Source organism: Teleopsis dalmanni, chromosome 2 (genome assembly GCF_002237135.1).
Source record: "Teleopsis dalmanni isolate 2A chromosome 2, ASM223713v2, whole genome shotgun sequence".
Taxonomy (NCBI): domain Eukaryota; kingdom Metazoa; phylum Arthropoda; class Insecta; order Diptera; family Diopsidae; genus Teleopsis; species Teleopsis dalmanni.
This window is the reverse complement of record NC_051847.1, coordinates 239,418,251-239,429,158: the sequence shown is the minus strand read 5'-3', so window position 1 is coordinate 239,429,158 and position 10,908 is coordinate 239,418,251. Positions and strand designations below refer to the sequence as shown.

The window sequence follows — 10,908 nt, the reverse complement described above, 5'->3', positions numbered from 1 at the left end:
CAGTGACGACGCGTGCCCTATCTGGAAGGGTGTGCGGCCCTTCTTTAATGTTGTTTTTACATGTACCACTTAAATTAAAATATATGAGAAGTTTTATTAATAATAACCATATTATATAAGGCAACAATATATTCGCAATATTATATTAACAATTCATTAACAAAATAACATATTAAACAAATTAAATTAATAATTTATATACAAGTTTAATATTATATCAATATGGAAGAAACAAAACATTTCACATAATTCTCGTAACATCAAACCAAATTTTTTCAAACAAAAGAGTTTGTACTTAGAAACATACATGTTTGTGCAGTGATCAAACAAAATCGAAACCACTTGCAATGTGCGCACAAGTACCCCGCACAATAAGAACAGAAATTCGTGGGTGCTGCTGTTAAAAGGGGAGAGACGAAATGTGATAAAAATGTATGGTGAGATGAGCTGCAAACTTCAGCCGCTCATGCAACCACTTTGGCAAATCATAATGTTGGATTCGTATGCATACAGTTGATATTCGAATAGAACAGAAAATTACTCTCATACAATTCCCACTATATAAATCTCTATCTCTGATATTACGAACGGGAGCACACGCACATTATTTTGTTCATATGTAACGTATGAATGTGCGGCCAACTTCTTTGCACACAAAGGGGAGAGACGAAATAAAATAGAAATGTTCTGTGATTTGAGCTGCAAATATATGAGCACAACTAACAAGTATAGCAGCTAACAGAAGCAAATTAATTGAGTTTTCATAGACAATTATATTTAATTGTTTTTGCTAAAACTTTAAAAATATATATGTATATGGAAATGTAATAAATAATAATAATTCTTGATGTAAAGATACCTAATAAATTTATATACCTATGTTATTTAACATTTTGCAAATAATATTAGGGTGTTCACCGCACACCTCCGCACCTTAGAGCAGTCGTCACTGCTTTATTTTGATATCTGTAGTGTTCATGTTTTTAAATAGGTTCCAAATTCGAATGATTGTTTTTTATTCGACATTTTTTTTTCACTTTTTGTTGTTATTTTTTTAATTTTTTATACAATAGAAGATATAAAATCATCTGCTCTGATTTTCACAACTTTACCGAGAAAGAATTAATTTATCATTTTATTTTATCCTGATAGGAGTATTCAAGATCTTTGTGCATCGTTGCATGTGCAAAATTGTTTGATTTTACAAAAACAAATCCCTTTCTTATGATTCTGCAATTGATTTCCAAGGCAATATCCAAGACCATATTTTCGATACCAATCTGTTTTGAATGATACAAATTTTGTTGACAATTGTTTGATTTTGCAACTATTTCACGTCCAAGAAAGTACTATAATATACATATAAATGCACAAATCTAAATTACCCAATAATTCTGCAAGACCAAAATCTAGCACAGTATTCAATATATTCTACTTTTCACTTTTTCTTGGCATCGTTAAAATTATGCATATCGAATCTGAATTACATTTTACAAGTAAACAAATACAAAAACAAAAATCAGCTGTTCTAAATATTTACAAGAGTAATATGCACAAAATGCATTCACGGCTATTTATGATCTTGAATAACACAAAAACAAAAAAAAATGCAACTATTCACATGTTTTCAATTTTCTGCAAATATTACCAAAAATCCGCAGAGTTACCACTCACAGCAAAATTTAGGAAGCGGCAACCATAAGCGTTAACAGTTTAATAATCTCCGTAACTGATTAAATTCGAGCTAATTGTTTTTATTCAAAATTCAGTGTCAGCTGTTATATGCTACTTAAATTTAAACATTATTACAGGCATTTGGAAGTTTTTGTGAGTGGCGCTTAGGTATATTTATAAATTGCTAAGTAATTATTATTTTTTAAGTGAAAACAAGAATTTAAAATCAAAATTATTGCAATTGTATGTTGTTGTTGACATGTGTAAGACTCCCTTCAATTGCACGTGAATGCCATATCATAATAAAGGGTTTTAGATTTATAAACAATTAAATTAAAAATATGTAATTAATAATAAAACATAATGTGTAGATTTACTTTACTCATATTTTTAAAATTATATTTTAATATCATGCTTTGTTCTTTGAATAATAAATACCGTACAAAAAACATGGAAAATTTATTTTTATATAATTACATAAAAATATTGTATTGCAGCAACCCTATAAATCGCTGTTACGATTCATAACCTTAACCTTAACGGAAAATGCAGCATTAAGACACTGCAACAGCTATAATCATTTTAATATTCTAGAAGGAATGCACTCTGAAACGACAAAACGTAAAAGCACAGAGAAAACTATTAAATGGGAACCAGAGAGGATACTGGAAGGATCATCAATTGACCATAGCGTCATTGTGTTAAACAGAAAAATCAGTCTACCAGCGGATATATTACAATGCATTTGGCAAAGAGGTACAAACGCATTTTAATTAGCAATGGCAAATGTGTTATATTTAAAACATTTTGTTTTAGCGCATATTCGATGCACTGTTGATGGAGGTACAAATCATTGGCTACAATTTCTAAAAACAGAATGTCAAGGTTTAGAAATGAAACCTCCTGACTTAATAACAGGCGACTTTGATTCTATTAACAAAGAATCATTAAATTACTTCAAAACAACGCGCATAGTGCACACTCCAGATCAGGATTATACGGACTTTACAAAAGCTTTGGCATTAATACGACCAATGCTACAACCTAAGCTTGTAAGAAAAATTAAATATTTCAGAATTTGGATTAAATAGTTATTGCGTTTTTTTTTAGTTAAATGACATAGTTGTTCTGCATGACACCTCTGGTCGCTTCGATCAGATTATGGGTAATATAAATACTCTTCATCGTTTTAAAGATTTGAAGGTGCATTTACTTAGTCGAAATTCTTTAACATGGCTATTACGTCCCGGCAAACATTCCATAGAAATTCCAAGCGATTTAGTGAATGAGCAACGGTGGTGTGCATTGATGCCTATAGGAGAGGCTGTCAAAAATATAACAACAACTGGTTTGAAATGGGACTTGAGTAAGGTTCAATCAGTTTTTATAATTAAAATAGCAAACTTACATTTTTACATTTTTTAATTATAAAACAGAGAATGATAGTATGGAATTTGGAGGTTTGGTGAGCACTTCTAATACATATGCTAGCAAAAATGTACAAATCGAAACACCTACAAGTTTAATCTGGTCAATGGGAGTATATAATTTTGACAATTAAATTAAGATATTTGTAAATTAGGAACAAATTTAAATTACTGATGATAGATAATTTTTATGTAATCATATAATTGAGGAAGGGCATTATGTGTTATTTACGTTATGTGCAATCTAATCAATAATTGGAAATGAACTTGATTTTGATTATTGGTTACTTAAAATTAGTGTAGAACTTTAAAAGCATGTTTTTTATTTTTATATAGTCTTTGTATAATTACTTGTATAAAAAAAATTGTTGTACTTAAAAAATGTTAAAATTACATTAAGATTTAACGAGAATCGAACAAATTAAAACACAATTGATAAATAAACATTTGTTTTCATAGCAAACAAAACTAAAAATTAAACTTACTTCGAAGTTGGTACAGGCATCATTTGAAAACCACTAGTAGTACCTTATAAATAAAGAAAAGTATTAAAACAAATTTATATATAATATTGGTTTACTTGTATTATATATATACCTGTTTTTTTCCCCAGCCAAGAATTATTACTGCCTTTGGATTTTCCTCTCGAACTTGATCCGGCATTTCTACTGCCACGATTGCCTTTGCTGAAACTTCTCTTTTTCGGGCTACTACTTGCGGCTTCGCCCCAACCTGTAGAATTGGCTCTACTTCTCTTGTATTTTTGTGAACTGCCTCTATATACCCTCTTCCGTTTGCCACCTCTACTAAAGCTACCTTGTGATACCGTAGCGAAATCATCAGCATCATCGTCAAATTTTAAAACTTTCTTTGATTTTGCTCCTTTTTTGGCGTTGGATATAATGTTCGTTAAAGGCAATGAAATATCATTTTCTTCCACTTCATTTGAATTGGTCATATCTTCCATATCCATCATTAAACTCAATTTTTCAGCAGCATACCCTTGTGTGATTTCAAGCAATTTTACTCCATATTTATCAAAATTGGCTTTTGTAACATGAGGTATTGTACGCATATCGGTCTCTGTTTCTGGTAAAGATTCAGCCATTGCTTTCAGAGCTTGTATGTTCATAATACTAGCCATGGTAACATTGCGTGCAGCTGCGATAGTACGGCAGAGATCCAACAAATCAGAATAGCATCGTTCATAAATTGAACGAAATTCTGATTGTCCAGTGCTCGCATTAGATAACGTGTCTGTACTTGTAGCAATAAGTGTCTTGCTAGCCTTCTTATGGATAACATGAAAATTAATTTCGACATCCTCATTCATTAATCTAGATATTTTTGGACCTAAATTCATATAAGCTTGCGGTATGTCCATGGCAAAGATCACATCTTCACGGAGATATTCTTTTATAACCAAGGTTCGCAAAATGCGTTGAATATCAGACTTGTCCCAATCTTTTAAATAACCGTGATATGGAGTTTTATCGTGTCGAAAATCAACAATTTTTTTTATCATAGAACCTTTTAATACATCGGCTGCAAATTAATGAGTTATAAATGTTATATTTATTTTTTTAAATAAGATTTAAAAATACCCATATGGAGTAAAGTAAATCTCGATCGTCCTCCACATAGATCTTTAACTGCTTGTGCAATTTTTCGGCAAATCTCTAAGACATTAATTTTCTGAAAACGTTGATTTTAAATGTACGGAGTAATGCTATTAATACTTATCACTGTATGAATAATCGTGTAAGATATTTGTTAAGTAAATAAAATATAATTTTAAAATAATCCTATATTATATCTGTGCCGATATCAAGAAAATAACACACGTTCCCAATAAAGAATAGGCAGAAACTAAACCGCCCATAAGGTTATGTATAATTAATTATCAAGCAAGTCCTGCTGTCAGCCCACAAAAGTGTACCACGAATATGAGATGACCGTTTCTTAAATAAGTTATTCCTTTTGAGCAAAACGTGACTTTTCATTTAACTCTTAGATTACAAGAATACCTGTTTTGACATTAACAATTTATTGTATATATAATATTCTAGCATATGATATAATGTTATGTCTACTAATCTATGCAACAGAAACTCAAATTTAGTCGAGTCTTGGATCTTCTCATGTATTATATATCCTATTTTATAAATCAAAACAATATTGACTTTTACCTTATAAAGTTTTTGCTTAAGACAATTATCACAGGCAGTTTCACGATTAGCCAAGCATTGTTCACTTGTGAAATGTTCACCGAAATAGTCCAGTTGTTGTGCTCGACGACAGTCTGTCACATTTTCACAATAACCAACAATACGATTTAAATTGTCTAAATGCATTTTTTTAACATCTAACGTGACACTTTTTTCCACTGTAATTAAGTCAATTATAAAATATTTAAATAAGTCAAAATTCCTTTAATTAAAATAAAACTTACTATCTGCTAATTTTTTTAACCGTAATTTATCTGAGTAATTGTAATATAGTACACAATGTGCCACTTCACCATCACGGCCAGCTCGTCCTGATTCCTGATAATAACCTTCTATGGATTTTGGCAACGAGTAATGTAAGACGAAACGTACATCAGGTTTATCTATGCCCATACCAAAAGCAATGGTGGCACATATAACACGTAATTTATTCATAATCCAATCTTTTTGTCGTGATTCTCTCATATTATCCGTGAGTCCTGCATGATAAGCAGTTGCTTTAATACCTGATTTTACTAATGCATCAGCTACAGTTTCGCATTCTTTTCGCGAGAGGCAATAAATAATTCCACTACTGGTTGCGGGATATAGTCGAATAAATGCTTTCATATCTTCAATAGTTTTGGCACCTTTCTTAGGCAGGACGCTATATTTAAGATTGCTACGATTAAAACTAGAAAGGAACCATTTACATTTTGAAACGTTCATTTGTCGCAAAATATCCTGACGCACACGAGGAGTCGCTGTGGCGGTTAATAACATAATTGGTACCTTAGGAAAACGTTTTCGTAATATACCAAGTTTTTTGTAATCCGGCCGAAAATCATGTCCCCACTGTGAAACACAATGTGCTTCATCAATAACAAAACGACTAATATAATTTCCTTCATACAAATAATCAAGTAAATCCTGAAATTATATACAAATTTCTATCATTAGTGAATAATTCAAAATAAATTAAATAAAAATTATAAAGTATACTTGAAATTTTGAGGAACTAGATATTTTCTCAGGAGTTACATAAAGTATTTTAATACGTGGTGGTCTGAGTTCTAAATCACAATAAATACCACGAGATTCTTGTAACGATTGTTCGCCAGAGAGGGATTTTGCATAAATCTAAATAAAAAAAAAGAAAAATATGTATATGGAAATATAAATTGTTTAAAAAATTAATGCACATACATCTAAAGAAGACATTTTATTAACTTGATCCAAAATAAGTGATTTTAAAGGGCTTATTACTATAGTAACACCTTCTGTTAAAATACTAGGCAGTTGATAGCATAATGATTTTCCACCTCCAGTTGGCATTAAAACAAAACAATCATTGTGTAACAATGTCGCATTAATAACTTGTCTTTGATTCGGTCGAAAACTTTTAAGACCAAAATTAAATTGTAATGATTCCGTCACACTTTCTGTATGTGAATATGTTCCATCGAATTCGCCAGTTATACCATCATTTTGTACGTCAGAATAAAAATTGCCAGCAAATTTCTGTGATGATTTTGAAATGTACGTATTCGGATTTTTTGCAGTATTTTTAGGTGTCTGATTGATATTAGAAATGTTTATTTTTTCCTTAATGTTACTAGTTGAAGGTGTATCATCACATAAATCGACAATGCTCGGATGTGTGGCTTTATGTTTTTCTGCAGCTTGTGAAAATGCTATTTCAAATTGTTCAGCATCATAAACCTGAATATTGTAATTACAATGTTTTAACAAAATAATAATAAGAAAAGAAAGTAAAATTATATTTTTAAAAAATATATAAAACAATGTAAAATATAAAATGAAATGAGTTAAAATGTAAAAATGTAATAAATTAATAACACTTACTTGCCAACCATCGTCATCGACATTTTCAGAAATTGAATCCACATCGATGACACTTGTATTCCTCGATACATTTCTTTTATGTGCCGGCGCTTGCTTTTGCTCAAAATCTTTATAAGAATAGTTAACATATTCAGATTTACGACCAGTCATAAGATCTTTCTCGTCTTTAATATCTTTTATTAACTCATCTAACTCGTCTTCGCTTTCAGCTTTCTCATTGTGTGTTAATATATTATCGTCTACATAAGATGTATCAGTGTGATTATTCTGATTTCTATTGTTAGCAAAAGATTTTGGTGCAAATGATTCATCTAAGTCATCATTACCAGAATAATCACACAAGTCATTAACCAGTTGCTCGCGCAAACGTAATTCATCTTGCTGATTATACTTTCCATTTTTGAATACATCCTTGCAACTTTTTTTTTCAATCATTGACTCATGTTTTGGTATTAAATCTTCTACATCATCTGGTGGACCATTGACATAGTTTGAGAGTGGTGCGCTTCGATGATGATTCGATTCTTTTACATTATTATTACGTATTTCCTCTTCCTCCTGTTCTATGTAATCAAAGTAATCATTATCATAATTTGGTTCACATAGTTCCACTTTTTTATATTTATCTAGTTTATTTTGCAATAATTTTGTTTTGGCTTTGAATTTATGACGCAGCACTTTTAAGTTTAAAAAAGTACTGATATCAAAACCAGAGATTCTGCTAAAGAAATCCGCAGGTATTTGATCAACAATATTACAAAATTTTTCCATCAACTCGATGTATGTTGATTTAAAGCAGGCTAAACTTGATTTTAAAACATGTTCATTATTCTAAGGAACATGAAAATTTTTATTATGATTAAAATAAATTCAATTTATTCATTGTTTTACCTGATTGTCGCAAATTTTATATTCATTCGATTGCTCCAAATTGCTCAGGTACTGACTTAATCCAAACTCGAACACAACACTTATATTACTACTCTTATTTTCTTGAGACTTATCTGGTAACTGATGTCTGCTTTCCAAATTACATGCTTTTTCACTTTTATCTTTAGCTTCAATTTTCACTTTATTGCTGTCTGCATCTTTATGTCTTACAGGTGATAAACACTTATCAGTAGAAAGATTGTTTTCATCTACATTACTTTGCACTTCTTTATTTTTTATTTGACTTGGATTTTTGTCTTTAACTGAATTATAATCTACTTCAAAACTGTTATTAATGTCAGTTGAGCAATTTGATAAATCAGTTCTCAAGACCTGTTTGTTTACTGGGGAATATTCAATGTCAGTTGAACAATTTGACAAGTCATTTTTAGTTTTTGTTTCTTTATTTGGAGTATTTTCAGGCGAAATGAAACATTTTTTTTCATTAGAAAATTTTTTCAAATTGGCATCAAGTCGAGCTAGTGCTAATTTATATGCTGGTTCTTCTTCTATTTCCTTTTCTATGGTTTTAAGGTTTTCCCTATTAAGTAACGATTCATTTTTATAGTTTGGGCTAGTCTCATTCGGCCGTTTTAGGTTGGGCGATAATGTATGTGTTGCCGTAATATCCGCTTTATTATTATCATTTGATTCTTTTATTGATTCGGACGTGCTCTGAGTTTCTTGTGATTGTGTGGAAAATTTTTGAGTCAGTGCATAATCGTCTTCATCTGAAGAAGAATCAATATAAATTGGATTGAAGACATTTCGTTTCCTTGTTTGCGGCATTCGAGTGCAGCTTTTTTGACTCAAGCTAGAACTACGAACATCGGATGTGTTTTCTGTTTAAATACAAAATATTACTTTTAAATGTTAAAAAAATTCGAATTTATTTTTACTTACGCTTTTTTTGCTTTTCTTCATTAATAAAAGATAATAAACTAGTTTGTTTAACGCTTTTCTGGCTGGCATTGACATTTTGTGATGTGTGTTCATCTACACAAATAGAGAAAATATAAATTAAATAGAGTACATTATTGATAACAGATTATTTACCTTTATTTTGCTCTTTATTACTATTAATAAAACTACTTAAAGAAAGTTGTCGTTTATTCATGATATATATTTGTAGTAGTTTTAATTGCAAAATTTCCCGCCCTTCACAACCTTTTCACAATATTGCAAATCAACATATGTAAGTGTTTCAGTATAATTAAAAAAATGTATAAAATATGAAACATATGATACTGTACATAGACCTATTCCCGTACGTTGTATGAGTACTTAAATTTTACTATTTTATATTTTGTTTTACTCAACAGCTAGTAAGCCAAGAGAATTGATGAGAGCAAATTGTCATTTTGTACTGTACAAAATTTATTTGAATTATATTTTCAAAATTAGATGAAATAAACTTTAGCAACTGCTGATCTTTTATAATCTTCCACATAGTGTATTGAAAATTCCAGCTATACTGAAATATGAAATATATATAAAAATTTATAAAATTTAAAATTTTATCTATTTATAATTAGATTAAAACTAGAAAATAGAAATGTAAATGTTACATCTGATTTAATAAATTTGAATTTAAAATGTTTTTCTGATAGAAGATATATGATTTTATTCATATGTGGCTTATAACAGCGAACACTATTTTTTTTTTAAGACATTTGAAGTGAAAATAGAATTATAATAAATATATAATGTTATAAATTTAACATATTGTAATAACATTTATTTTGATATAAATTGTAATAAATTGAATGCAGTTACTTTCATAATCATAAATTTATTACAATTAATATCCATAAGAATAGATGCGTTTACATTGTAAGATTAAAAGTAGGTTAAAGCAATCATTGAGATTAAAGTACTTATATAATTGTTTAATCACAGATTTCCCATACAAAAGTTGATCTCGTTTTGGTCGAGATTAATTTTTAATCTCCTTAAAAATGATGATTATTTTTCTGTGCAACTCTGCAAATAGCTTAATATCGTAAATTTTTTTTACGATGCTAGAAAAATTGAAAAAGATATGTCAAAATCAAAACAAACTTTGAAAATGCCAAAGTTACCCACATTTTAATAAATTTGTTTAATAATAGCTTTGTACATAATTATAACTAAATTTTGTTAAATTATTGTTATAAAACTATTAATTAAATTTATATTAAAATTTTTGTAATATATTATATTATAAAATTGTAATTAAATGCTTTATTTACAGAAATTCATGAAACATACGAAACATAACACAATAAGATAAACGTCAAAAATTATCTTCAGTGTATTATGTAAACGATGGAGATTAAAAATGCAGATTAACTTAATCTCGTTCTCTTAATCTCACAATGTAATTGTCGTATTACAATTCTCAAGTGAAAAAGGCAGCTTGTAGCTTCTGTTGAAGGAAGGCCGTGTTTTCAGTAGAGTACACCGCAATGTACAAAATTGGAGAGGCTCACACTAGGCAAAAGCTCCTGAAGGCGAGTGCTACGTGAGTTCGAGTCCTGGAAAATTAGTTAATATGGCCAGTTAAGTGAGTAAATAAGTATTAAATTAGATAATTCAACAACATATAGTTCGTTTATTTGGCATTTATTCAAACAAATGGCATTAATCGTAATACGAATGTCAATAAATACCTTTCAATTGGTGTTGTAAAGTTATTGAAATAACAAATTTATTGTTATGAAAATGCTTCATTTACATTTTGCAAGAATTAAATACTGAACAAAATCAGACTTTGATAATAGGTATTTATTAACAGACCTTCATTTATAATTAAATCATTTATT

At 29.4% G+C, this 10,908-nt stretch overlaps 2 protein-coding genes across 2 annotated transcripts; one reads left to right on the top strand and one right to left on the bottom strand.

Annotated features, from left to right (window-relative positions):
* The first annotated feature begins 1,700 nt into the window (after positions 1-1,700).
* LOC119685839 (thiamin pyrophosphokinase 1-like) lies at positions 1,701-3,405 on the top strand. Its single transcript, XM_038100230.1, has 5 exons — positions 1,701-1,827; positions 2,172-2,430; positions 2,491-2,726; positions 2,785-3,040; positions 3,111-3,405. Exons 1-5 carry the CDS (start codon positions 1,783-1,785, stop codon positions 3,233-3,235), a joined length of 921 nt encoding a protein of 306 aa, XP_037956158.1. The 5' UTR covers positions 1,701-1,782; the 3' UTR covers positions 3,236-3,405.
* A 108-nt stretch (positions 3,406-3,513) lies between these two features.
* Positions 3,514-9,579, bottom strand: LOC119685837 (Bloom syndrome protein homolog). The gene is made up of 11 exons (XM_038100228.1): positions 9,161-9,579; positions 9,008-9,100; positions 8,066-8,946; positions 7,175-8,005; positions 6,515-7,030; positions 6,311-6,448; positions 5,554-6,238; positions 5,291-5,487; positions 4,706-4,796; positions 3,699-4,646; positions 3,514-3,629 (listed from the first exon to the last, which is right to left on the bottom strand). The coding sequence occupies exons 1-11, from the start codon at positions 9,219-9,221 to the stop codon at positions 3,583-3,585; spliced, it is 4,488 nt and encodes a 1,495-aa protein (XP_037956156.1). The 5' UTR covers positions 9,222-9,579; the 3' UTR covers positions 3,514-3,582.
* Between the last annotated feature and the right edge of the window lie 1,329 nt (positions 9,580-10,908).